Source organism: Drosophila persimilis, unplaced genomic scaffold (genome assembly GCF_003286085.1).
Source record: "Drosophila persimilis strain 14011-0111.01,24,50 unplaced genomic scaffold, DperRS2 tig00000191-arrow-pilon, whole genome shotgun sequence".
Taxonomy (NCBI): domain Eukaryota; kingdom Metazoa; phylum Arthropoda; class Insecta; order Diptera; family Drosophilidae; genus Drosophila; species Drosophila persimilis.
The window spans coordinates 14,213,881-14,241,175 of record NW_020825298.1 but is presented as its reverse complement, the minus strand read 5'-3'; the positions used below and the strand labels follow the sequence as shown (position 1 = coordinate 14,241,175).

The 27,295-nt window shown below is 44.5% G+C and overlaps 5 protein-coding genes across 10 annotated transcripts in view; 2 read left to right on the top strand and 3 right to left on the bottom strand.

Annotated features, from left to right (window-relative positions):
* Positions 1-7,354, bottom strand: part of LOC6589742 (tetraspanin-17) — a 28,719-nt gene extending 21,365 nt beyond the window's left edge. For 2 of the 4 annotated variants that reach the window (XR_003408829.1, XR_003408828.1), the window contains exons 1-5: positions 7,016-7,353; positions 6,876-6,956; positions 6,543-6,821; positions 6,117-6,233; positions 5,655-6,023 (exon numbers count right to left, since the gene is read on the bottom strand). Coding sequence is in view for 2 of the 4 variants with exons in the window: in XM_002014204.2 (XP_002014240.2) it covers positions 5,955-6,023; positions 6,117-6,233; positions 6,357-6,467; positions 6,543-6,821; positions 6,876-6,956; positions 7,016-7,300 (942 nt within the window). In the remaining 2 variants the exon portion in view is untranslated. Of the gene's footprint in view, positions 1-5,017; positions 6,024-6,116; positions 6,234-6,356; positions 6,468-6,542; positions 6,822-6,875; positions 6,957-7,015 lie in introns of those variants that run through there. The other 2 variants (XM_002014204.2, XM_026989214.1) reach the window with 2 other exon arrangements.
* Positions 499-3,423, top strand: LOC6589741 (beta-galactosidase). Its single transcript, XM_002014203.2, has 6 exons — positions 499-743; positions 834-997; positions 1,417-1,567; positions 1,635-1,974; positions 2,038-2,185; positions 2,243-3,423. Exons 1-6 carry the CDS (start codon positions 618-620, stop codon positions 3,330-3,332), a joined length of 2,019 nt encoding a protein of 672 aa, XP_002014239.1. The 5' UTR covers positions 499-617; the 3' UTR covers positions 3,333-3,423.
* A 986-nt stretch (positions 7,355-8,340) lies between the features above and the next one.
* Positions 8,341-17,823, top strand: LOC6589743 (lysine-specific demethylase lid). Its single transcript, XM_026989176.1, has 5 exons — positions 8,341-8,631; positions 11,307-12,824; positions 12,885-14,299; positions 14,372-15,247; positions 15,305-17,823. Exons 2-5 carry the CDS (start codon positions 11,348-11,350, stop codon positions 17,204-17,206), a joined length of 5,670 nt encoding a protein of 1,889 aa, XP_026844977.1. The 5' UTR covers positions 8,341-8,631; positions 11,307-11,347; the 3' UTR covers positions 17,207-17,823.
* A 2,073-nt stretch (positions 17,824-19,896) lies between these two features.
* LOC6588729 (sphingolipid delta(4)-desaturase DES1) lies at positions 19,897-22,403 on the bottom strand. Its single transcript, XM_026988242.1, has 2 exons — positions 21,890-22,403; positions 19,897-21,098 (listed from the first exon to the last, which is right to left on the bottom strand). The coding sequence occupies exons 1-2, from the start codon at positions 22,285-22,287 to the stop codon at positions 20,531-20,533; spliced, it is 966 nt and encodes a 321-aa protein (XP_026844043.1). The 5' UTR covers positions 22,288-22,403; the 3' UTR covers positions 19,897-20,530.
* Positions 22,404-23,323: 920 nt separating this feature from the next.
* Positions 23,324-27,117, bottom strand: LOC6588730 (eukaryotic initiation factor 4A). Of its 3 annotated transcripts, XR_003408695.1 has the most exons (5): positions 27,044-27,117; positions 25,514-25,743; positions 23,969-24,806; positions 23,687-23,903; positions 23,324-23,573 (listed from the first exon to the last, which is right to left on the bottom strand). XR_003408695.1 is itself a non-coding variant. In XM_026988083.1 (4 exons), coding segments are annotated over exons 1-4 (1,215 nt in total). In that variant the 5' UTR covers positions 27,046-27,117; the 3' UTR covers positions 23,324-23,758. The 3 variants fall into 3 exon arrangements, 2 of the variants coding, with proteins under 2 accessions (XP_026843884.1, XP_026843885.1); XM_026988083.1 differs by having other exon boundaries at positions 23,324-23,903; XM_026988084.1 differs by lacking the exon at positions 27,044-27,117 and adding an exon at positions 25,939-26,064 and having other exon boundaries at positions 23,324-23,903.
* Positions 27,118-27,295: the final 178 nt, after the last annotated feature.

Sequence of the window (27,295 nt, the reverse complement as noted above, 5' to 3'; positions counted from 1 at the left end):
TCCTTCTGGACGTTACACACATCCACTTTTACCACAAATCTAATATACCCCAATACTCATTTTGAGTATCGGGTATAAACAATTTTCCTTAAGTATTATAGCTCTTTCCCAAACGATAGGTAAAACCAAACTAATCAAACTTTTTACAATCAGTAAAATATTCCATTGAAAACAATTTCGATTAGCCAGATTCCAACACGAAAAACAATTTAGATTATTTTTGTAGCATTAACCAGATTCGATAGGATACTTTTATAGATCTCACACACTTGAGAAAAACCACTTCAACGTTAGAGGCTATTACTACGAGGAAACTTAAATTACGATTACTCGAAAATGTGCAGCTTTATCAGAGCGTTTTTTTCTCAAGTGGCGAACCAACAGCTTTATCAATCCATATGTGGAGGGTGCGGTGTGTCCAAAGTACCATACGGCCATGCAAAACCCCATTAGCGCCGACCACATCGCTTGACATTGTGCCCTGGTCGGAGCTGGAGACCGGTCGTTGATTTCTCAGTGGAACAAAGAGAGGGAACTTCGTGAGCTTTAAGTTTGCTCTGATCTAGGCTTTATTGAACTTAAAAGTTTCGTGTTTTTTTTGGGAGACCGGTGTGAGCATGAGTTGTCGTTGCACTCGAAAGCTGACGATGGCCATGAGCGGCTGTGTGATTATTTTGGTGATCGCCCTCACCGTCGGTCTTTGTGTGGGCCTTGGCGGCAGCGAGAGCGAGGGAGTCCGCGAGGTAAGAAATCGCACAGACAATAGCTGGCTGGACTGGGTTCGAGTTTCACCCATTGCTCAACTACTACTTTGCATTTGATATTTTGGTCAGGATCCGCCCAAATTCACAATCGACCATGAGTCCAACAGCTTTGTGCTGAATGGCGAACCATTCCGATATGTCGCTGGATCGTTCCATTACTTCCGGGCGGTGCCCGAGGCCTGGAGGAGTCGATTGCGGACTATGAGAGCATCTGGTCTGAATGCAGTGGATACGTAAGTAATCTTTGATTTCTACGAAAACATTATACACAAGTGGATTAAGTAGTTGATTATAAACATTTTAAGCTGAACTTTCAGTATACAAATGTGTAGAAAATTGTTTCAAAAGGTTTTCCCTTTGTTTTGGGCACAGAGAAGCCTACGTAAAATCAGCCGAAAGTGTGGTAGTTTTACTATTTATTATAATGGAAATACGTGCTTGTTAAATGGTAAACCCTTTCGCTACATCTCGGGATCGTTTCAATATTTCCGTGCTGTTCGGGGGCCTGGCGGAGTCGAGTGCGGACCATGCGAGCGGCGGGTCTTAACGCATTAGATATGTTAGTACTTGCAACTATTTCACAATGTGCTTATAGATAAGGTCAAATGAAGGGTTCTTTGATTATAAAACTCTACATTTCTCCATCCCCTAGCTATGTGGAATGGTCGCTCCACAATCCCCACGATGGGGTCTATAACTGGGAAGGCATTGCCGATGTTGTGAAATTTCTAGAGATTGCCCAAGAGGAAGACTTTTACATAATACTGCGTCCTGGTCCCTATATCTGTGCAGAGCGCGATAATGTTAGTACATCTCCGGGATCGCTTCATCTAAACACAGTAATTAGTTCATTGATAATGCTATTTTTAGGGTGGCCTTCCCCACTGGCTATTTAAGAAATATCCCAGCATCAAAATGAGAACTAGTGATAGCAATTACATGGCCGAAGTCGGTAAATGGTATGCAGAATTGATGCCACGCCTGCAGCACTTGCTGATCGGCAACGGTGGCAAGATCATTATGGTGCAGGTTGAGAACGAGTACGGCGACTACGAATGCGATAAGGACTACCTGAATTGGCTGCGTGACGAGACGGAGAAGTATGTGAATCGGAATGCCCTGCTCTTCACAACGGACATACCCAACGAACGCATGAGCTGCGGCAAGATCGATAATGTTTTTGCCACCACGGACTTTGGCATTGATCGAAGTAAGCTCCCTCTTTAAAATGGTTTATCCCTGGTGATCCCCACTCTACTTTCTTCGCAAACAGTTCACGAGATTGACGACATCTGGACAATGCTTCGTAAACTGCAGCCCACGGGACCACTGGTCAATTCGGAGTTCTATCCAGGATGGTTGACCCACTGGCAGGAGATGAATCAGCGACGCGATGGTCAAGTGGTGGCCGATGCCTTGAAGTGGGTGATAGTGCTTTTCTTATGGATGTTGATCCAACTAATTTCTGATCCTTTTAGGACCATTCTGAGCTACAATGCCAGCGTCAATCTGTACATGTTCTTTGGCGGCACCAACTTCGGATTCACTGCCGGAGCTAACTACAATCTCGATGGAGGTATTGGCTATGCTGCAGACATCACCAGCTATGACTACGATGCTGTGATGGACGAGGCTGGCGGCGTGACTAGCAAATACAACCTGGTTAAGCAGGTGATTGGTGAATTTCTGCCACTGCCCGAGATCACGCTCAATCCCGCCAAGCGTTTGGCCTACGGCAAGGTGGAAGTGACGCCCTCGCTGGCCCTTCTCTCTGCAGAAGGACGATCTGCCCTGGCCAAGGGCGACCCTGTGGAGTCAACAAAACCAAAATCCTTTGAGGAACTCGATCTGTACTCCGGTCTGGTGCTGTACGAGACAGAGCTGCCCAGCATTGACCTCGATCCGGCTCTCCTGAAGGTGGACCAGATCAACGATCGTGCCCATGTCTTTGTGGATCAAGAGCTGGTAGGAACACTGTCCAGGGACGCGCAAATATATTCCCTGCCATTGAGCAAAGGATGGGGCAGCACGCTCCAGCTACTGGTGGAGAATCAGGGACGCGTCAACTTCTACATCTCCAACGACACAAAGGGTATTTTCGGTGAAGTGAGTCTCCAGCTGCACAATGGCGGCTATCTCCCGCTAGAGAACTGGAAGAGCACTGCATTTCCCCTCGAAGAGGTGACCGTAGAGGCCTGGCGGAAGAAAAGCGGAGAACGAGCACTGGATGCATTCTTGGCCAGGCAACGAATCCTGCGTAATGGACCCATCCTCTATACGGGCAGCCTCATGGTGGAGGAGGTCGGAGACACCTACCTAAACATGGCTGGCTGGGGCAAGGGCGTGGCCTATGTGAATGGCTTCAATCTGGGCCGGTACTGGCCCGTGGCGGGTCCCCAGGTCACACTCTACGTACCCAACGAGATCCTCAAGGTGGGAAACAACTCTTTGGTGATTCTGGAGTATCAGCGGACGAACAAGACCGCAAATGGTGAGGATCTACCCGCTGTGCAATTTGATGCGGTTGCTCAATTGGATGGACAGTCGGGAGATGTGCCTCTCAAGTGACGTTCCCTTAAAGGATAGATCCTATTATAATTATATTACTGATAGATATAGGTACTGCAGTTGAATAAATGGTTTTATGAAACTTAGAACATTCGATATCGCATTTTTATCATAATTTAGGAAAGAAAAATAACCAAAAAGCAGGTTATAATATGATATTATGTCACTAAAAGACAGGTAGATCTTTGTCCAATTTCCGTTAAGAAAGTACGTATTTACTATTAAAAAAAAACTCCTTTTTGAAGCGCATTTTTGATTGATCTTTTGCATCAACAACCTTTGTTAAGCTTTTTATATATATTTGCTAATTTGTTCTTATTTTAAATTTATAATTGATAAATTCTATATTTAAATAAATTGTTTTGTTAATGAGCTTGACTGACTTGCATTTTATTTTTCAGCTCGTTTTCAATTGACTTTTTCCTTTACCATTATTATCCTATTTTAATTGTAATATTTTTCGTTTTTTTGTATACTTTGATACTTTGTTCGCTTAAATTTTGATAGATTCCTAATTGTTAATGGGATTTATCATTGGCAAACGGAGATTAAGAGTTCTCTATGCAATTTAAGCATTAAATCAATTAATGTCTTTGTGCTTTCTTTTAAGAGAACTCTTTAGATAATTGGGAGATTCTAAGAGGAAGAAGATCCATTCTGAATGTGGCTTGAAAATACGATTGAGATTCAATATCGAGTAAAGCAAAAAGGCTGGTTTCTAGGGCAGTGACTTGAGGGTTTCCATTTTTAATAAAATATTTGATCAAATACCCTATAGCTTTAATACTGATCTGTGTAATACGTCGGACAAATCAGTAATGGACCTTCAGAGGGTAAATAATACAGTTGTTTCTGTTGTTGTTCAGGGCAGTGTTCAGGACATACTTATGTAGGATAAAGCCTTGGCTAAATGAGCTCCTATCTAATGGAAATATAGTTCGGAATCAGGATCATTGAAGAACACAACTCGTGTAGTGATTTTTCATTCAAGGTACAAGAACGAATACTTTTTGTGCTCTTTTTTAGAGTCTTAGAGTACAAAAGTTAGGAGTGCGCTTCATCATAAATAAACCACAAACTGATCTCAAGACAATTTACGAGAGTAGTTTAACATCAAGTTTCAGTTTGCGCTTCTTGCAAAAATATACATATAGCTTACTTTTTGTTATAGTTTTTTTCTGTTTCTTTTAGTTTAAGCTCTTTTTGAAATGAGAAAAGCAAGCTACATGGTATGTGTGTTATTCTTTCTTTTGTAATATTTCTATCTGTGCGTATTCTTTTACAAAAATAATTATTATAGTGTTGCATTCATAATAGATATTTTTGTTGTTTGTGCTAGGTTGTAGCGTTTCTTCAGTTTAGGAATGTGTTTCGTTTTGTTTTAACTTTTTGTTGGTTGGAAAATTGTTGCATATAATTTCTGTTGTGTTTTTCTCTCTCTATACATTCATTAAAAATATATCACAGCTGCATTTCGAGTAAAAATATCCTCCTCCTCGTTTACTTTAATTTGTAAAAATGTATAGAAAATGTCTTTAAAATGTTTTGCATTGATTTTACTTTTGTTTTTTTTTTTTGTTTCTCCATTTAGTTTGATTTTGGGCAAAGAGAAAGCCGACTTAAAAACAGCAAAAATTTGGCAACCTAGTTAATGTTGTTTGTTAGTAGTGTTGGGTAAACATTGCTCATTTTGGTGAAAATGTTCACTTGATCTTTTTTAGTAAGTGAGTCAACTAACTCATATTGCTCACATGCTCACTCGCGCACTTAGATTGCTCAGTTGCACACTTGTTCTCTTGTTCACTGTTCATGCACCCTTAGCACCAGAGATTTTGGCACAAATAAAATACGTTACATTTCAATTTGAATCAAACATTTATAACTAAAAAAAAATCCAGTGATTCCAAATTGCACTATACTTTCGAAGTATCGAATATTCGAATTAGGGATATACTGAATTTTCAAAAGATTGAACAGTTTGCCGGTAATACAAAAAATGTGAAATAAAAGCAAATATGAGCAACAACTGTCATAACGCAAAATGCCCTTTGAGGAGCAGAGAACAAGTGAGCAAAAATGAACAAGTGAGCAAGAGTTTTGAAGGAACATGTTCAGTTGCTCACTTAAGCGAACAACTCTTCTTTGTTCCCTCACTCGTGAGCAACACAACACTATTCGTTAGATCATGTCCCACACACGAAGACGGAATGCGTTTGCGTTTTAGTTAGACACATACATAGCTAGCTATAGGTATACTCGTGTATACGAGTACAGACACATATGGGTAGATAGTATAAGGTATTTATAGTATAGTTAACTAACCGAAGCGTAGATGAGTATTTGTAGTGTTTTTCTGCCTTGTATTAGATGTACTCCTCGTATTCCTCCTCCTTTCTTTTTTTCTCTAAAGCAGACCTCTCAAATAACGGTTGACACTTTCGAAGAAGAAAGAAAAGGTCCGATCAAATCAGTTTCTGCTCAGCTGTGTTCTGCTCAGTGAGAAACCGTTTGGCCGAGTTTTTTTTTCTGTTTCGTCAGTGACCACACAGCAAAGGGAAAAAGTGTTGACCGTTGTTTGCGAGCTATGCTCTAAAGTGCTGTGGGGGCAGCGAGGGCCATTTGTCAGTGCCATTTCGATTTTTGGGTATAAATGTCGGCACGCAAGTTCTGAGCAAAACAAATACCCAAGATCTGAAAAGGAAACTTCATATTAATAAATTTTCAATGGAAGAAATCAAAGCAAAAAACAAACGAGCAAAAGCGTAAGTAAATTCAAATTAAAACCTGGAAAAACATGACCGCAATGACAGCCGTGGAAATGATAATCAAATTATGCTCCATCCATTCTTCACCAGCCTGAACGCAGCCCTTTTCATATATTATTTTGGACAGCTCCATGCCCTGGCAAAGAATTAAATGGAAATCAAATAAATTATGGAACACAATAGAGAATATAAGGTAGATCATAAATAAAATCAACTAATGCAAAGAATATTTTCACTAGGTGTTCTAATCTCTCAGCACCTGCAGCATCAGCAGACCAACGCAGGCCGCTGCCACACTTATAAGATGTGCCTCCAACCAATCCTCGCCAGCGCGCAAACAGCCACGCTCATGTATATTCCTATCCACAGGCTGCTTGCACAGATGTATAATTTATGGATGATTATAAAATACATTATCAGTAAACCTAAACGTAAAACCACTTACATATCCCTCCTTTCGCACATCATAGCCACATTGCTTGTTTTTAATAAGCTCTTGGGGCCGACGACGGCAACAGGAGAAGGGCACCCCGCAGGCCTCTCGGCTGCCAATGGCAATGGACGAGCAATTGAAATAGTTGTTGCTGTCCCAGTCCTTGGGCCCATCAATGCCGCAGCACTGCAACCAGTCCTCTTGTATCCAATCGATGAGATTCTGCTGATCGGCGTCTTCACGATAATGCCGTATGAAGGCCTTGAGCCCCTCAGTGGCTTGGTCTTTGATCTGGAATGTGGAAAACGATTAAAATCATTTTATCTTGATTAGAAAAAGGCTTACCCAGCCCTTGTCCTTGAGCACAAATGCCAACGCACAGAACCCAATCTCAGCTATGAGCAAGATACTCAGAAAAATGGCATACTGCGGAGAGAAAATATTTTGAAATTTATGAGCTTCGTGGAAACAATTCGCATACCCACCGCCGCCAAGAGACAAGTATTTTCCCGCAAAGCGCCCACGCTGCCCATGAAGCCGAGAAGGAAGGTAATGCCTCCCAATATAATCAACACAAAGGCCGGATCCAAGGCTATGAAACTCAGCTTTGCAATGTTGCGAAACATGTCTTTCTCGCTCCAAGCCCAGATGCCAACGGCCAACACCATAAGAGCAGCCATCCATATGAAAACATTACTCGTGAAGAGCAGGTATTTGAGGCAGCAGCTTATTTCGCTTGTCTCGCGTCGATATTTGCGCACTGCAGGCATCTTCGGAATGATTTAAACTTGATTTGTACACTAATTTTAATGACTATGACTAAAACAAAAACCAAAAACGCGATTTTCACTTATTTACTGAAAGCTGGAGAACAGTGTGACCGCCGACCTGTCGAGCAAATATACGCTCTGACCCTCAGAAATATACCGAAATATACTGTAAATATGCGGATGGAAAAAACTTACTTAACCCTTCTGCGGACTGAGCACATCCTGGCAGTGAATTTTTAACAGATTTGAAACACCATCAAAACAGCTGATGAGCATTCAATAACAAAGTTTTGGTCTGATATGAGAAATTTCCACAGTCGTAAATTCATAAATTTGCTAATTTTATGACTATAATAGAACATTACATTATGTACAATAAACATTACTCCTTGGACTCCCTTAAAAAAGGCAGCAGATCTGTTTGTTGTTTTTGTGCCACCTTTTTGTCGATTGGACCAATTTTAAATTTTTAATATATCCACGATTAAAGTTTTTTCGATTTCTTCTTATCAGTCATTGGTTACGTTTTCGCAGTGAATTACAGTTTTTGGACATCCAATCCTTTATTCCAATAGTCAGTCCTGTAGGAATTTGATTGATGAATCGGACAAAATTAGGTGTTCAGAGATGAGAGTTCTAGCTACCTAGTAATATTAAATCGAACAGCAAAATCGTGAATTATGATTTCCGATCATGGACTCAGAACGATTAACCCATTGTAAAACATTGCGTATTAAAATACACTCCTGGAAAATATTGAAACTTGATACAATTTTAGTGCAATTAAGGTGAAAGATATCTTGGTAATTTTTGTTGAAACGAAAGAGAAAGGATTGGTCTACAAGAAGAATTTACATTCAGTATTATTTTTAGCGGTTTACCTCAATCTGTTCACCTTTCGAAATTGACAGTGGGTTAAGTTCGCTTTTCCGTCGGTATATTTAAGGTATATTTTGTAAATAAGAAGGTATATTTCTGAGGGACGGACGGTGCCGTCACACTGGACACATGTAGCAGGAGGAAAAAACGCAGAACGCAAGAGGAATTAAAAAAAATAAATACATATTTAGTCAAGTTTGCAAGTGCTGTGCTGTGCTCGGTGGTTTTATGGAACATTCAGCTCTTTTTGCCAAGCGTGCGCGGTTATTGCTACCTATTTATGACGACTGTGAGTTTTTCCCCAGCCTGTGCAAGTGCTTAAGTGTGTGTGCGTGCGTGAGTTTTTGAGATTTACTGATGGCTGAAAATGTTTAATTAGCAACGTAAAGCGAATAAAATGCATACACTAACTTGATACAGTCGATATACATGAAGGAAGTTCATCGAAAAATGTAAGAAAAGTTGATATTATAAGCCCTGTAATGGCCCTTAGGGCGAACAACCCCCCGCATTTAATCAAAGAAAAATGTTTGCATGTGTGTGCTCTTCGTGCTGGCAGCGCAGTTGACGGCCGAAAAATTTGTAGTTAAAAGTGAAAATTCTTCTAATATAACAATGGTACGATTCTGCCAGGTCGCAAAGAACAAAAACAGTTGCGTGGCGGATAGTGTAAAAGTCAAGCGAGCAAAATTATGTGAATCGCGTATCTGGCGCATGAATTACATACATACATACGCTAGCAGCAGCGGCCCGACAGCGCTGTAAAGTGCGTTGCGTCGCTGCCGTGGTCGCCATCATAGCAAAAAAAAGAAAAAAGGAAATGAAATATTGTGATCCCACACGCTTGGAAAAGTTAAGATAATGCCGCTAATTGTGCGGAGAAGATACACAGAATTTGTCTAGTAACTAATGTAAAGTTAGAATTAAACTTTTGAAAAGTACAGTGCTGCATTTACTTTTAAACGAACCCAACTCTTTTTCTTTCCTTCTGCCTCTAATGTGCAATATGGCAGAGCAAATGCGTAAAATCACAACGTCGACGATTGTTGTTACTGTTTTTGGTGTTGGTGTTGGCAACACGGTCTCTTGAGCTGCAATTAATTATTGAGCGAGTGTAAGAGTGCGCCCGTGCGTGCGTGTGTGTGTGTGCCGTGGAAAAAGTAACAAGATTTTTAGAGCTAATTTCGCTAAAAAAGAAAAAAAAATCATACATATTTATGTATAGAGAAAACGCAACGGTGTGTGTATATAATTGTATACCTGTATATATCCACATACGGCTGTCTATGCCTGTGTAAGCTGAGTGCGTGGATGTGTGTGTGTCTGTGAGGCTGAAAATGGAAATTATATAAAAGAAGCTTTCGGCTTAGGCTTTACTTTTGTCTAACCCAACCAATCCACACGATCAATAAACCAGAAAAAACAGACTCCACTTGCGGCCAACTGCTTGTGCGAAACTCTAGAGGTTCTGGCCCAAAAGGCCAGCAATTAATATTCTCCAATATTAATTAAAATAATTTTTAAATAGGGGGAAACCTTCCCCCTCCACCTCGCCCCAACAAAAACAAAACGCATCATGCGACGTCGCTGCCTACGTCGCAGTCGCTGCCAATGTACTTTGCTCACTTGATACACAAAAAACGGTACTCGCCGCTCATCTCTCTAGGAGAGTGTTTGAGGGGGGGGAGAGGCGGCAGGCGAGACGGGTCTTCCTGATCGACTCTACTCCCCCACCCACTTTTACTCCCTTTTTTCGCATGTGCTGCTACTGACGCGGCTGCTGGGTGGTGCGGTGCGGCATGACAAGCGCCCCACATTTGTGTGTGTGCCTCTGTGTTTGTATGTTACAACAACCACCAAAGCAAAGCCAAAGCTCGTTGACGACTCGCGGCGGCTTCCTTTTGTCTAGTAATAAAATGAAATTCAGCAAACTGAAAACCTTAACCGGAACTTGGAAGACAAGCAAGCTGACGTTTTTCAATATGGCTTCATTTCCGTTTTATAATTTCGTCAGAGCCATTTCCAATTTCGCCAAGATTTACTTTCACCTAGCGAAAAGCATACATATATGTATATGTGTATGTATGTACTATATAGTCTGTATATTTATATATGTCCTGACGGGGTGTATGTTTGTTTTTGCAATAATACATTTCATCTACATCCATGTACATTTACATGTAAAGGCATATTGAATTTGTAAGTTTGTCGGTCGCTCTGTTATACATACACACATGCCGCCCCCGTGCCCGTGTCGCGGAGGGGGTGTTATGTTTGTGTTGGGGGGCTGGTGCTGGTGCTCCACTTTTGTATGCAACAAATTCAGTATTTTGCTGCTCAATCGCTGTTGAATGCTCCCCCTCTCCGCCCCTTTTTGCTAATCCCTCGAAGTCTGGCGAGGGATGGAGATAAGTAACAACAAAATGAAGGCTGTCATCGAACGTCAGAGCGACTCGTCTCGTCTCGTCTCACCCTTCCAATTTACCTATCATATTCGTCGATCAGCTAACATTTGACAACACTGGTTCGGATTTTACGACTAACATTAGAGGGAGTAGAGTGGTAATAACGGTGCTATAACGAAAATGCACTTGCCCTGTCGTCCGTAAATATTTGTTTACCTGCCGCTGTCGCTGGCGTGGCGAGGGTTGAGTACATATATGTGCCTATGTAACCGTGACTGTGTGCGTCTATGATGCTTGATGTACATACAGTGGGTCACAGGTCATAATGAAAGATTTTTAGTGACTGCAAATTCGATCAATACAAGGACAAAGGTGCAGTCCAAAAGTGTTTGTTTATTATTCGAAAATACTTACAGTAAATGCCAATTTCAACCACTGTGTGAGTGTGTATCTCTGACAAAAGGTGTGCGAGTGTGTGTGTGTAAAATATAGTTGTAAATGAAAGAAAAAACAGTTGAAAAGACACTGCCACAGAGTTGCCATATCAATCAAACGTTGCGGGAAAGGAAAATGGATGTTCAACCCCAGAACAAAAAATAATAGAAAATAAGATATAACAGCAAAACTAGAGTCCCATCTAAAATCGTTTTAAAGTTAAATCTCAGATATTGAACGAATTCTTTAACTATAACTGTGCTTATTCGTCAACTTGCCTTTTTCAGAGACGAGCGTAATAATTTTACACTGAAATCAGATTAAAGCGATGTCCGCCAAAAGCGAGGCGGACAATACAACGGCCGCCAGCTCCGGCGGCGGTGGCAACAGTAGCAGCAGTGGCGGCGGCGGCGTCGGTGGAACGGGCAACACATCCTCCTCGAATGGAACCGCCACACCGGCTCGTCGTCTTCGCACACGCAACTCCACGGGCAATGGTCCGGCGAGCGGCAGTGAATCCGGCAAGAAATCCAATCCAATCGATGAACCCTCAACTCCAGCTGCTGCTTCTTCGGCCGCCAGTGGCCATGGCCCATCACCGGCTGCGGCATCGGAGCGTCCCATGCCGAGCGTTCCCATGAATCATGCCAGCAGCAGTGTATCGGCGAGCAGGAAGTACCACAACAGTTGTCCCCATCCCACGCCCACAGTGCACAAGAAGACGGTGCACACGCAGCCGCACAGCACCAATAAGTTTGATCAGGGCAAGAACGAGGAGTTCCACTTTGATACGCCGCCCGAGTGCCCCGTGTTTCGGCCCACGGTTGAGGAATTCAAGAATCCGCTGGCCTACATCAGCAAAATTCGTTCGATAGCAGAGAAATGTGGCATTGCCAAGATCCAGCCGCCGTCGACATGGTCGCCACCGTTTGCCGTGGATGTGGACAAGCTGCGTTTTGTGCCGCGTGTCCAGCGGCTGAACGAGCTGGAGGCCAAGACCAGGGTCAAGCTTAATTTCCTGGATCAAATCGCAAAGTTTTGGGAGCTGCAAGGCTCCTCCCTCAAGATCCCGATGGTCGAGCGCAAGGCCCTCGACCTGTACACCCTCCATCGCATTGTCCACGAGGAGGGTGGCATGGAGCAGACCACCAAGGATCGCAAGTGGGCAAAGGTGGCCAATCGTATGCAATATCCATCCAGCAAGAGTGTTGGAGCCACCCTCAAGAGCCACTACGAGCGCATTCTCCATCCCTTCGAAGTGTATACCTCGGGCAAGGTTCTGGGCCCTGCTGCAGCCGCTGCCGCAGCAACAGGCAGCGGCACACCCACTCCCGTGAAGCTCGAAGATGGGGGCACCGAGTACAAGGCCCACGAGATAGCCACCCGTCAGCAGATCGCGCCGCCCAACGAGACGAACACACGCCGCTCCAAGCGTTTTGGCAACTCTACTGCCAGCTGCGGCTTAACAGGCGCCGCATCCGGTGGCAAGGATGGGTGTCCGGGTGGTGTGGTCATCAAAACAGAGACAAAGGAGGATTTCAAACGCGATCTTCTGAGCAGTTTCAATGCCGTGCAAGGCAGTGGCACTCCTGTTGCTGGCGGCACTCCGGCTGGCCGCGGCGGCGCCAAGAAGACCAACAACGAACCAACGCCGGCAGCACCGCCACTCATTGATCCACTGATGAAGTACATTTGCCACATCTGCAATCGCGGAGATGTGGAAGAGTCGATGCTTCTGTGCGATGGCTGCGACGACAGCTACCACACGTTCTGTCTGCTGCCGCCCTTGACCAGCATACCCAAAGGTAAGACAACAACCCCCTACCACTTATTGCAGCGATTACTAATCCCATTTCATTTATCAGGTGAATGGCTTTGTCCGCGCTGTGTCGTTGAGGAGGTGAGCAAGCCCCAGGAGGCCTTTGGCTTTGAGCAGGCCGAAAGGGAGTACACGCTGCAGCAGTTTGGCCAGATGGCGGATCAGTTCAAGCAGGAGTACTTCCGCAAGCCAGTGCATTTGGTGCCCACCGAGTCGGTGGAGCGTGAATTCTGGCGCATTGTCTCCTCGATCGATGAGGATGTGACCGTCGAGTATGGCGCCGATTTGCATACAATGGATCACGGTTCGGGTTTCCCCACCAAGAGCTCGCTGTATTTGTTGCCGGGGGATCAGGAGTATGCCGAGTCCAGCTGGAATCTGAACAATCTGCCGCTGCTCGAGGATTCTATTTTGGGGCACATCAATGCTGATATTAGTGGCATGAATGCCCCCTGGATGTATGTGGGCATGTGCTTTGCCGCCTTCTGCTGGCACAACGAGGACCACTGGAGTTATTCCATCAATTATTTGCACTGGGGCGAGCCGAAGACCTGGTACGGCGTGCCCGGCTCTTGTGCCGAACAATTTGAGGAGACCATGAAGCGGGCAGCCCCCGAGCTGTTCTCCTCCCAGCCCGATCTGCTCCACCAGCTGGTGACGATCATGAACCCGAATATATTGATGAACAACAGGGTGCCGGTCTTTCGCACCGATCAGCATGCCGGCGAGTTTGTCATCACCTTTCCGCGGGCCTATCATGCGGGCTTCAATCAGGGCTATAACTTTGCCGAGGCGGTTAATTTTGCGCCCGCCGATTGGCTAAAGATGGGCCGTGAATGTGTCAATCATTATTCCATGCTGCGTCGCTTCTGTGTCTTCTCCCACGACGAGCTGGTGTGCAAAATGGCCTTGGAGCCGGCCAAACTGACGTTCGGGATAGCCACCGCCTGTTACATCGACATGGCCGAAATGGTGGACACCGAAAAGAAGCTGCGCAAGTCCCTACTGGAGTGGGGCGTAACGCGTGCCGAGCGTCGCGCTTTCGAGCTGGTTAACGATGACGAGCGGCACTGTCAGGAGTGCAACACCACGTGTTTCCTTTCGGCAGTGGCCTGCGAGTGCAACGACAAGCTGATTGTTTGTCTGCGCCACTACACCGTCCTCTGTGGCTGTGCCCCGGAGAAGCATACACTCATCTATCGCTACACCCTCGATGAGATGCCACTGATGCTGCAAAAACTAAAAGTCAAGGCGCACAGCTTTGAGCGTTGGCTGTCGCGTTGCCGGGACATTGTGGATGCGCACACACCCACCTCGGTGACACTCACCGAGCTCCAGGATCTGTGCAAGGAGGCGGAGACCAAAAAGTTTCCATCTTCGTTGCTGATTGATCGCCTGAATGCAGCGGCCATCGAAGCAGAGAAATGCGTCACAGTCATCCAGCAACTGGGCATCAATAAGGTAAGAAATATAGATCCTCTTTCTGCAGATGGACCCTCTCAAACCCTAGGTACTGCTCCTCTGATTCTTCAGGTACGCACTCGGTCGGATCACAACCAGGAAGCAGCCCAATACAAGCTGACTATGGAAGAGCTCGAGCTGTTTGTCCAGGAAATTGATAATCTGTGCTGCATCATCGACGAGGGGACCTCGGTGCGGGAGCTGCTCGTTTTGGGCAAGCAATTTGTGGACCGTGCGGAGGCGCAGCTGCAGCTAACGCTGGAAGCGCTCGAGGAGAACGAACTGGAGACTCTGATCAGTGAGGGCAGCTCCCTGAGGATTGAATTGCAGCAGCTGGATCTCCTCCAGAAGCGTCTGAAACAGTGCAAGTGGTACAAACGCTCGCAGGGATTGAGGGAGACCAGCTCCAAGCTGACGTATCAGGATGTAAAGAACCTCCTGCATATGGCAGCGGCAGATTTGGATCCCACAGATCCCTATGTGGACAAGGAGATGCGCAAGCTGCAGCAGATCGGGGCGGACATAGAATCGTGGGAATCGCAGGCGGCCAAGTACTTCCGCAGATTAACGCAACAGCACGAACTGGCGGAAATTGAGCAGTTCTTAAAGTCCGCTAGCGAGATTAGCGGCCAGGTTCCATCCCACAGTCTGCTGAAGGACGCCCTGCGCAAAGCGAGGGAGTGGCTGCGGGCCGTGGAACAGCTACAGCAGAACAATCATGTCACCTACTGTCACACGCTGGAGAATATGATTGAGCGGGGGCTGAATATACCCATCCAGTTGGAGGAGCTCAGCCGCATGCAGGGCCATCTGTACAGCGCCAATCAGTGGAAGGATAATACTGCGTGCGCATTTCTGAAGAAGGGCACCTTCTATACGTTGCTCGAGGTGCTGATGCCTCGGTCGGATGCCATCAACATTGACTCGGATCTCAAGCCGCGCTTCCAGGTAGAGTCGTCGAAAGTATTCTTTGATTTAGATTGCTTTAAAAAATCCCTGTTACAGGATGACTTTCTGAAGGAGAAGAATCCGGCGGAGATTGTCGACAGTTTCAAGCATGCCGAGGAGCAGGAGCTGCTTGATATGCGCGACCTGCGGCGACAGAACATGACCAAGAACCCCCTGCGGGACATGTTCTGTCTGTGCAAAGCCGAGTTCCGTGGCCTCATGTACAATTGTCAGTTGTGCCGCGATTGGTTCCACGAGGACTGTGTGCCACCGCCACCGTCGGCATCGAGTCAGAACGGCTTGCTGAATGGAGGAGGAGGAGGAGGTGGAGGCGCCGGAATGGTGCCGCCCACGAATCGGCCCAAGTGGCTGTGCCCCAGCTGTGTGCGCTCGAAGCGGCCACGCCTGGAGACCATCCTTCCACTGCTCGTCCAGCTGCAGCAGTTGCCTATCCGTCTGCCAGAGGATGAGGCTTTGCGTTGTTTGGCGGAGCGTGCCATGAACTGGCAGGACAGGGCCCGCAAGGCGCTCAGCAGCCCCGATGTGAGTGCGGCCCAGGAGGCGATCCTTGCTCAACAGCAAAAGCGTCGCTCGGAGGGTGGTGGCATCGGTGGAGGTGTTGTGGGCAACATCAACAGTCCGCGCAAGCCCCGTCGTCGTGGCAGCATGGCCAAGGAGGCCAGCGGGTCCACAGAGTCGGATGCCGATGATGATGACGATGATGACGAGTGCCGTCTACGGATCGTCGAGGACGGCTTTAGTAACGATGAGGATGAGCTGCCCCGCCCTGCAACGAACACCGAATCAAATACCGATCTCCTCAAGCTGCTGTCCGATAGCGAAATTGAGAATCTACTAGATCTAATGATGGAGGGGGATCTCCTCGAGGTCTCACTCGACGAGACGCTCGAGCTGTGGCGCATACTGGAGACCATGCCGCCGACAATGCTGCAAGCGGAAGCCAATAGCCGTGTGGCGCAGTACTTGCAGCGCCAGCGACAGCAACCGACATCTCTGCCGCCCACATCCTCCAGCATTCACTCCGGCGCCGAGGACTCCAACGACAGCCTCCTGGTACAGAACAGTCCCAACAGCAACAGCAATAATAGCAGCACGACGGCAACAAACACTCCCAACAACGGACGCAACAAGAAGAGGCGTTCGAATGATGCCAGCGGCAATGCGGCTGTACCTCGAAAGAAACAGAACACGCCCAAGCAGACGCCCAGCAAGAAGAACGCAGGCGGAGGAGCGGCTGCCAATCGTAAGAGTGACGCCAAGACGACGCCCGCAGCAGCGGCGGCGGCAACGACACCTGGAGCGGATGCCGATGCAGAAAATAAGCAGGCGAATGGCGGCAATACCAACTCAAATATATCGCCCATTGCGGCTGGAGTAGGCAGCGGTTCGACCACACCCACGCCCACAGCCACGCCTGGTTCGGCGCACAAGAAACGTAAGCGCACTTCCACCAATAACAACAGTAGCAACAACAACAACAACAACAATAGCAACAGCAGCAACACCAACAACACCAATAGCAACACCAACAACAACAGCACGAGCACTCCTAGTGGAACACAGGCAACGACACCGACAGCAACCCCAACGGGTGGTGGCGGTGGAGGTGGCGGTCAGAAGAAGCACGCCCAGCGCAACCAACAGGCAGCGCAGGAGGATGACGAGGAGGAATGCAGGGCGGAGAACTGCCACAAGCCGACGGGACGGGAGGTGGACTGGGTGCAGTGCGACGGGGGGTGCAACGAGTGGTTTCACATGTACTGTGTGGGTCTCAATCGCAGCCAGATCAAGGCCGACGACGATTACATTTGTATACGCTGCACGAAGACCGTCACCGTGGCGGTGAGCAGTAGTAGTAGTAGTAATCATGGAATGGGAGCGACAACGACGACGATGGCGACGACGGGCAAGCAGCGGGCAGTGCAATCGGCGCGGTAGAGAGAGGATCATCTAGATGATAGAAAAAGGAAGATATTGGATTTGCAAGCAACAGCCGTTTTGTGTTTTACGCATGATTTAATGAGAAAGAACTAGTACTACTACTACTACTACTACTACAATACACTACACACACCCCATTTACTAAGTTTAGTAAAAGTCACTTGAAATGAGATAGTTTTTGTAGTACATATTTACTAATTATTGCTATAATTAGGCATCCGAAAACGTAAAACACACATCCACACACACACACACAACAAAGAGAAACAATTGCAGAAACCCACGAAAAAAGATAACAAGAAAACAAACATTTATAATTACAAGAATTAAAATGTAAGCGAAAGTACACACACACACACACCAACACCAACACCAACATACACTCTTGTAAAATGCAGAATCGCGATTTTGTTTTTGTATAATCGAGACCCATTTTTTCACGTTCGTTAAACGTTCTATTAATATTAATATTATTATTTTTATGATATGATATGATACCATTACCTGCTATTCATAGTTTTTGTTAATTTAATTTCACTTTTTTGTGTTCGCCTTTGAATTTTTGTGTACAATGCGCGCGCCGTTGAGTTTTTTAATTTAAATATTATCATTATATATTTTTAAATATAACCCATAATATTTAATTTTGGAGTTTCCCTGCTTTTACTTTTGTATATTTTTCGTTCAAACGTTTTGCAAGCAAAAGCATCAATAATATTAATATTAATACTTTAATATTAACAACAATCTTCCAATAGGAACGCGTGGCGCCTTGTAAGCAGAAAAAAGAAACGCTTTCTTTGTATGTTTTTGTTTCCGCCCCAAGAGAAAAATTTTTTCGATTTAAAAAACAAAACAAAAAACTAGCATAAAGAACCACCTCCCCCCAAGAGTTTAAATCTAACAAGCAGAAAATGTTGTTAATAACGCGATCATACATATATTTAGTGCAGTAGGCAGATAAGTTTACACTTAAAAATACAATGAAAAAATGTATAATTTTTAATTTATAATTATTAAAAATGTAAGTTGACTCGCGATATCAACAACAACAACAACTTTCCACAGAAAAATACAAAATCCCACAAAAAAATTGCAAAATGATCTAGATAACATTTAACGTACAACAAATAAAAATAAAAAACCAAAAAAAAAAATACAATGCTTAGGATTTATGCAAAAAGAAAAAAGTACATAAAATAACAAAAAAAAGAGAGAGAACACTTTGTAAAATCATTTTTAAATGTGTATAAAAAGAAAACTCAAAATAAAAGGGTTCCCAAAGCAAGCAGCCCAAAATTATTAAAACAGAAACCCTACATCCATTAAGGATACACCATTCTCTTTGATTAAGCCGATCATTACCTATTGTTTCAATGGATCCTCCACCCCAAAAAACAAAATGTACGAAAAGCCACAAAAAAAATATATCTTTAACCCTCACGACACCTCCCCCTCAACAAATATGTAATTCTATCATATAAATAAATTATATATAAATAGTATTTAAACAAAATCTAGCGAGTGTTTTGAATTTAGTGCGGAAGCACACGTCACCTTCCCTCTCATATGATATATTCCCATGAAAGTCTACGGTTCGGCTGCCATGTACACCACTTGGAAATCTCGGTAGTATTACTCATGGAACGAGAGTCTCCTCCTCGGAACGCCGCAGCTTGACTAACGCGTAAACACCTGGTCATAAAAATACTCCGAACTGATAACTGATTTATCAAGCAAAGCCCATACTCGTACGAGGCAGTGGGTTCTCGGGGGGAAAATAGAGATATGGTTTGTTTACTGCTGGGCGTTCTCTTACTTGAAAGCTTACTATGGTTGAAAGTTGAGATATACGAAAAATCACACTAAACTTATTTTTGTGTATACGATACTGACCTACTGTTTACACTGATTTTGTGCGTCCCGGAAGGGGGACTTTCTCGATTTTTTAATGGGAATATCCCACACAACTTAAATGTTACTAACCCAGACTATATCGAGACATCGATAAGACCTGATGGACATAGAAGCAAGCTAATCTGAAACTTAGAAGTGTTTCCTTTTTACATTTTATATGCCTTTCTAATAGTCTGGCTTTGAGCTAAAGATCTTGCTATATAGAGCTATTATATGTCTATTCTATAATATAACCGAATCTCTATTACGTTCGTGCCATTACAAATTATATATACTTTCACATATGGTATGATTTGTGGTTGGACTTTACGATCAACATTTTACACAATTTAAAGATTAGTTAATTCAAATCAATCCGACTTTGCTCTCAATTTAAGTTAGAAGCTATTTTGCTGCAATTGAGCTGCGGGAACAATGAATCTATCTGAAAATCTACATACAAACCTTGTATATATATGTATATATCCAGGTGCACAACACCAGATCCTATGAGATCTAATCCCAAAATATTTATTCTTTCGGTCTATTGGACAGATCCTCGTACAAAGTACCGATTACACAATTCCAATCACCTTTTTCCAAGGTCTAACAATCATGGCTGTGTTTTCGTTTTGATAGACGGACGCTTATCGTAGCTACCATTATTATCAGTTGATAGGTCTACAATTTGCTATTCAATGACTCCCTACATGACGTGCGGCATGCAATCGCCGTAGACAAACCGTTCCACGTGCAACCAAACAACGCAAAGATTCAACAGTTTTCTGGAATTTTATTTTTACAATAAGATTTTTGACGTTTATATTTTTATTTTTGTTCAAATATTAAGTGACTTCGGTGTATGCGGACGCCCGACAGACAGCAGAGTGGTCTTTGATTTTTGATTCTTAGGTAACAGATTTTTAAGAGGCTATAAAAAATACATGATTTTGGGGATTAGCTGCTGCCCGTCAGGTGGGGGAACAGAAAGCACACACACAGAGCGTAATGGATATTAAAAAACGGTTTTAAAGGAAAGCCAATATATAAATATGTATAGAAAATACTAAGACATTAGTATACATAGGACAAGTATTACACACTAGGCTTAACAGGCTTTTCAACTTATGAGGTAACAATTAATTTAAGCGCTCGAGAGTGCTCCCTAGTTAGTCCTTCGTTGGACGAACTAAGCTCACAGGCTAGCATTAATACCAGATATTATATATACACACATATATGCTCAAATCAGGCCCATATCTAATCAGCTTGTTTCGGTTTTCGTTTTCTCGTTATCGTTCCGTTTCTGTTTCTGGTTCAAATCGTGTGGAATATGTATATGAAAAACCCCACATTTGGGGTCTAGCACTGAGATTACATTTAACGACAGGAAAGGAAACCTTGAGTAAACCAAAAACCGACAGTTTAGGAGGCCAGTCCGCGCTGACGACGCTTCACACGTGCATAGGGACCCACAGCCGGATCCATGATGAAGTCGTACAGCACACGACTCCAGCTGGTGTGCTGTGGCATCGTCTCGTAGAATTCCGGGGCAATGCGCTTCACCTCCGGCAGGCGAGAGCCGGGCACAGCGGGAAAGTCATGGTGCTCGTTGTGGTAGCCCACATTGAAGGTAATCCAATTCAAAGGGCCATAGTACGAGTACGTCTCGAAGCCCTTGGCGAACATATAGTGCTCCGATATAAAGTGCCCGGCCACCGGATGCAGACCCATAGCCAGAATGGAACCAATCAGCAGATAGGCCAAGGGCTTCCATCCCAAAAAGTAAACAATCAAAGCGTTGAACGTCAGCTGCACAATGGTATTGATGATCTCCAGGCGTGTCGGGGGCTTGGGGTTAATCACCAGTGGACGGAATATATAGAAGAATGGCTGCAGGCAGACCCAAAGGAATTTTCCAAATGTGGTGTCAAAGAGTCGTGCCTCCAGCAGTGTGGGTATATCCGTATCGATTGCCTCGTCTCCTTGGTAACTGTGGAAAGGTTAAAACTACAATTAGTCTAAGGATTCAATAAGGCAGTATTCATCAGCATACATGACAATCAACAAGTCATTTCATTAAAGATTAGATATAAATGTTAGACCCTTATCAGGTGTGTCCACTTTTAGTCAATGAGAGACTGTAAACATAAATGGTACTATACATATGCCAAGAGTTTAGCAATTCAATTGGGGAACTTTTGCAGCAGATAAGAGCTTGACAATGACTCAAAATGAGTGGAGAATAGAGCTACGTGACCAATTGAGGAAATGCAAGGATTTAGATATGCAAAAGTGAATTACTTTTATATGGAGAGCTTTCTGACTATATGCCTTAAGCTATATATATATGTTTGTGACGGGAGACTCTCTTATCAGACACTCGACAGTGTCCAAGAAATTTAATAAGAGCTAGAGCTAAGAAATTGACTCACGGGCGGACGGGCTTATCATGGGGCGTATATTTCAAATAGAATTATGAAGGCGGCAGACACCGGGGGCCCCAGTGTTGTATAACTTAAACCGCACCGGTATTATAGGCAATGCAAACAATTGTACAAATGGGCTGATGAGGAGTAGGGGCCGCCCCACATTTACAATTTTTTTGTGACTACGCCCCAGCAACGACAAATTAAAGCACAACAGCCGCAGCCGCAGACCACACCTCCGCCACCACGGCCCGGCTCGTAACTGTAAACGATTGGATGTCATTGTATGGGTGTGAAGACCTACTCCTATACGATACATGATATATAGAATAACGTCATAACATCTAGTACATACCGATGATGTTCGAGGTGATACTTCTTGAACGAAATGCTCATGGGCAGGCCAATGGGCAGGTTGCAGATGAAGCCCAGCATTCGGTTGTGCATGGGACGGCTGTGTCCAAAGGCCAGATTGTGCGAAATCTCGTGGACGGCCAACATCAGCGAGTGATTAATGATGCCGCCAAAGCAATAGGCCGCGACGATTAGCCATGACCACGACAGGTCCTTCACAACGAACAGGGCCAGAATTTGTGTCAAGACCATGGCGCCGGCAATCCATTTGAAGTTCGGGTCGTGGCCGAAGAGCTTCTTGATTTGAGGATACTTTTCGAGTATGATTTTACGGCGCGACGCATGCGGCTCCTCCGTGTACACCCATTCAAAGTCAGTGCGCGACACTTTTTGGCCCATTTTCGTAAGGATATTTTAGATTTAAATGTGTTCTCGGGGGTTCGAAGTTAGTGCTTTGACATTATCGATCGAATTGAAACGCAAAACAAATGATTAATAATTTTTATAGAGCGGCTGATTGAACGATGCGACAGGGTGGTGCGGGTGGAAAGAAAAAGTGACGGCCCAGCAGGGCCATCGATGTGAAAGTTGAAGCCATCGATATTATAACTGATAACAACTATCGCCACTTCAATTGAAGACTGAGGCTAGACACCAAATCTTTAGGGGAAAAACATGTAGTGTGACAGAGATTTTCTGACAGCGCAGTACCAAAGAAACTTCAAATGTATCCTCTGAAATAATAGAGTAAATTTACCGCATATGATCAATTGTGCGTGTTTCTAAACCAGCAAACTATTTACCGGTATCAAAGTGTAGGGAAATGCGACCCTAACTATCGCAGTCACAGTTATCGATAGCTAGAACGAAAATGCATGCCTGGTCGATTTCAGCTGAACAGCAATATTTAAATTAAATTCAAATTTCTTTTGCAAATTGCAGCTAAATAAAATGCAACAATAACACCACATGCTCTGATTTTGTTCGCCATTTTTATACAATTTCTTATAATTGGTAGAGTTTAGTAGTAGTACATTTGGAAAACGTTGTAATTGAAGAAATTTAAAGATTACATTAAAAAGGTAAAGCGGCACCAAACCACTGCCGATGATGTTATAGTTGTTCTGATCGCCACGAATGGCTGATATGCCACTCCTTAATATGGCTGGCATAGCTCTGGGTCGTATGTGTGGGTGGTTCTATGGATGGCTTCACAGCTGTTGCTGCTGTTGCTGGTGGGCGTGTTGTTATATTTAAACATAAATTGTATATGTGTAGTTTTTTGTATTGTTTTTAATATATTTATATCAATAGTTCTAGAAAAAGCTAAAACAAAGGTGTGTGTTTGCAAAAAGATGTTGGGCTTGCCAATTGTTTGCTTTCGTTTAGCTTGATTTTAAATATTACTCTTTCTTCAGATAGATGCAAATGTGGATTTGTTTCATATATGTATTTGTATATATATTTGTTGCTGCTGGTTGACGACGCAGTTTTAAAATTGATGTTACACAGGTGAGAGAACTAATTTGCTATGGAAGGCGGAGGAGGCGCGTGTCCACTCCACGGCTAGATGATGGTGTTTTTGCCCTGGAGGACTGCTGCTTGGTTGATGTTTGCTGCTGCTGCTGGTGTTGTTTGCCTGTATCTCTCTGCTGTCCTTGTCGATAGGTGTTGCTGTTTGCTGCCTTTTTTGGATTGATGTTTGGGAAAATATTTAGCTTGAAGTTCTCTTTGAATATTGGTTTAATAGTTTTTCTCTCAGATCTTCGATTTTCTTCTCGCTGTTTGGCTCACTCACTTTTTTATTTTTATTTAGGATTCTCTCGATCTATCTCTCGCGTTTGTTGTTTCGTGGCTCAACAGAAACTATTTAAATCAAATCGGCAATATTAGCAGGCATTTCCTCAATTGTTGTGTGATAGAACTGTTCAATATCCTTCAGGATTCGCCGATCATCATCCGTAATGAAGTTGATCGCAACACCCTTGCGACCGAAACGACCACCGCGACCAATTCTGCAAAAGAACACACGATTTAAAGACGATGCCTTAGAGGATTTGGGACTCTGTAGATCTCTTACCTATGAATATAATTCTCGCGGTTCGAGGGCAGGTCATAGTTGATGACCAGCGACACCTGCTGAACATCAATACCACGCGCCAACAAATCAGTGGTGATCAGGACACGGGACGAGCCCGAACGGAATTGTTTCATGATGACCTCACGGTCACGCTGCTCCATATCACCATGCATGGCCGACACAGTGAAGTTGTGGCTCGACATCTCCTGGGTGAGCTGGTCGACCTTGCGACGCGTATTGCAGAAGATGACCGACTGGGTGATGGACAGAGTGTCGTACAAATCGCACAGGGTGCCCAGCTTCCAGTTCTCCTGCTTGACGTTCACGTAGAACTGCTTGATACCCTCAAGGGTCAGCTCCTCCTTCTTGACCAGAATGCTGACGGGCTCGCGCATGAAGCAACGGCTCACCTCGAGCACATCTGGCGGCATGGTGGCAGACAGCAAGATCACCTGCACATCTGGGGGCAGCATCTTGAACACATCCTGGATCTGGTCCTTGAAACCGCGAGACAACATCTCATCGGCCTCATCCAGCACGAACAGCTTGATATGCTGAGTGCGCAGCACCTTGCGGTTGATCATGTCGTACACACGACCGGGTGTTCCCACCACCACATGGCAGCCGGACTCCAGAATACGGGCATCCTCGCGCACATTGGTGCCACCAATGCAGGCATGCGAGTGCACCTTCATGTACTCGCCAAGAGCCATCACCACGCGCTGGATCTGCGTGGCCAACTCACGAGTGGGGGCCAAGATCAAAGCCTGGCATTCGCGCACGGCCGTGTCGATTTGCTGAAGAATGGCAATCGAAAAGGTGGCAGTCTTGCCAGTACCTGAAGATATAGAGCAAAATTATGGTTAGATTTGGTTAATGGTAAATGAATACATTATTTTTTCTTCTAGTCCCTTCAATTTGTGGCCTTGAATACACTTGAATACAGTGGAAACCGAAGGTATTTAAAGGCAGAAAGCCTTCAAGGACAAGCCTCAATGTAATCCGCCTTTAGAATCATGAATAATGGATTAGATTTGCTTCGAAAAATCCCTAAGCGTGAAGACAGCTGACATTTGCATAGATGATGGAAAACAAGGGAGGAAATAGCCATTTTCTTTGTGAGTAGATCTGCAGGTAGGGGAAACCGAAACACTGCATTTAGATCATGTTCTTATAGAACAAGACAGCTGACATTTGCATCGATCTTGGTTATTTTACTTGCAGGTAGAAAGTCGTACTCCCATTTCTCGGCCACCACACCACGACCTTCTTTCCAGGAACTTTCTTCGGCAGCAGAAAACAGAAAAACGCGCGGCAGACATCAGAAAAGTGGCGCGCAAGCGCAAAGACGCTAAGAGAGTGGGGCAGGCGGGAGAGGAGAGCGGGCAAAGAGAGCAGAACTCGCTTGAGAGAGAACTGAGTCATCGACGCCGCTGCTTCACTCTTTTTTTTCCTCTTTATTTTACATTTTTTTTCTGCAACTTTTGCACTTTCTCGAACAAATTTTTCTTTGTTGTTGGATAATATATATGGGATATTACTCACCGGACTGAGCCTGGGCAATGACATCGCGACCCTTGACGCACGGAATGATGGCGCGCTGTTGGATGGCCGATGGCTTCTCGAAACCATAGCCATAGATGCCGCGCAGCAGCTCCTCGCGCAAGTTCATGTCATCGAAATTGTCGTAGACCTCATGCCAGGTCGACTCGATGACACCCTCGGGGTCCATGCCAGCGGGACCATCCTGAGCTATCTCACTGTTCCGATCATCCCTGGAAAAGAAACAAAGGAAAGCCAAGAATTAAACACACAATTTTCTGTATGCATATGGTGTATAGAGGGGGGTGGGGAGGAAATTTTTCACTGCACTTTTCCCCATTTTCACACACAAACTCTCCCCCTCCCTGACTGGCACACTTTTGTTGGTTAGGGCGAATCGCGCTTAGCAACGGAGCGCCGCCACTTACATTATCAACAATAAAGAATTGACTAGAGAAGTTTTTATCCTGAATTTCGACGGCAGCCAAACCGTTCACTCTAACAATTTGTCGTCTGTGTTTTCCTACACTTTGGGAAAGTGAAGTAACAAAGAAATGTTCAGTTTTTTTTTTGGGTGACTTTTCTCCAACCGAACGCGTTTCGATGATTTTTTTCTTTTTTGTTGTGTGTGTGAGTGAGTGTTCTCTGCTCTGCGGTATTTTCACGTATAAAATCTGACTGCTAGTTTCGACGACAGCTAGGCGGCCTTTTTCGAGCGTAGCGTCCGCCCATGAATGTGTGCGAGCGGGACCACAATAGGGGGTGAGTATGTCAATGTCAGTGGTTGCTGCCATTGGTGAGAGCAGTCGAGCAGTAGCTTCGAAGGAATATAACTGTGGATGCAGTGTTGCCATACATTTTTATTCGGTTTGCCAAATAGTAGTAGCGAGGGAAAATTATGCCGACAAGCGAAATTTTCTATCTCAAATTATGCCGATGAAAGGAAAACAGACAGAGAGAGAGAGAGAGAGAGAATGGGCGCAGAGCAGGGGCGCTGGAAGGACAAACACCAATTTGTTGAATTCGGTGCTTTCGTTTTTAGAATTGTTACCAAACCGCTTTGGCATTGAAGTGTCCGAGAATAAACGTTTGCCGTCATTGTCCAGCCATGAGTCAAAGGCCTGCGAGTCTCTGCCACTGTGTGTGTGTGCGAGCGGATATTTATGCACTCTCCAGAACGACTCAAATATTTAAACAACGTCAACGGCCTCTCTTTGATCGGGTTGCCTTGCATTTTTTACTACATTAGCATTATAAAAGTATTAAATATCCGCAGTAGAACAACACACTCATGGAACAACCACTATGCTCTCCGGCTCTCTATCTTCGTCCCTCTCTTTGGGAGCGCTGTCATTCGAGCGACAGCCGTCGTGTTCAATTTTTTCACACATTTTTAGCCGTCACAAATTTTTAAATCAATTTTTCTATATTATTGCACATTTAAATTGTCCTTGAACTATTGCGAAACGCTGCCAATGGACTCGGCTGATCGATTTTCACAATTTTGACGCTTAATTTACGGTTCTTACTAACATTTTCAGAAAATTATTTGGCACTTTTTATACACGTGCTGCTACTGATTTGTTAAAACCAAGCAAAAGAGGCTCCATCTTGGCAAAGTTTTAGTGACGTCGAAAACATCGGTCGCTATCGATAGATGGCGGCGATCTATCGCGTACTGTCAGAGGAAATCCGGTGTTTCCGGCTAAATTTCAACATGCCTGTAAAATGTGTTGCTACTGTTGAATCTTTAAAAAATTAAGCAAGCACTTGGGGTAGCGTTTC

Coding starts and splice junctions, on each gene's coding strand:
- LOC6588730 (XM_026988083.1), bottom strand. Junction 24,807..25,513: donor CATTGCCCAGGCTCAGTCCG/GTGAGTAATATC, acceptor CTATATCTTCAG/GTACTGGCAAGACTGCCACC. Junction 23,904..23,968: donor CGCGAGAATTATATTCATAG/GTAAGAGATCTA, acceptor GTTCTTTTGCAG/AATTGGTCGCGGTGGTCGTT.
- LOC6589741 (XM_002014203.2), top strand. CDS start 618: ATGAGTTGTCGTTGCACTCGAAAGCTGACGATGGCCATGAGCGGCTGT. Junction 744..833: donor AGAGCGAGGGAGTCCGCGAG/GTAAGAAATCGC, acceptor TATTTTGGTCAG/GATCCGCCCAAATTCACAAT. Junction 998..1,416: donor GGTCTGAATGCAGTGGATAC/GTAAGTAATCTT, acceptor TCCATCCCCTAG/CTATGTGGAATGGTCGCTCC.
- LOC6589743 (XM_026989176.1), top strand. CDS start 11,348: ATGTCCGCCAAAAGCGAGGCGGACAATACAACGGCCGCCAGCTCCGGC. Junction 12,825..12,884: donor CTTGACCAGCATACCCAAAG/GTAAGACAACAA, acceptor TTCATTTATCAG/GTGAATGGCTTTGTCCGCGC. Junction 14,300..14,371: donor AGCAACTGGGCATCAATAAG/GTAAGAAATATA, acceptor CTGATTCTTCAG/GTACGCACTCGGTCGGATCA.
- LOC6588729 (XM_026988242.1), bottom strand. CDS start 22,287: ATGGGCCAAAAAGTGTCGCGCACTGACTTTGAATGGGTGTACACGGAG. Junction 21,099..21,889: donor TATCACCTCGAACATCATCG/GTATGTACTAGA, acceptor ACCTTTCCACAG/TTACCAAGGAGACGAGGCAA.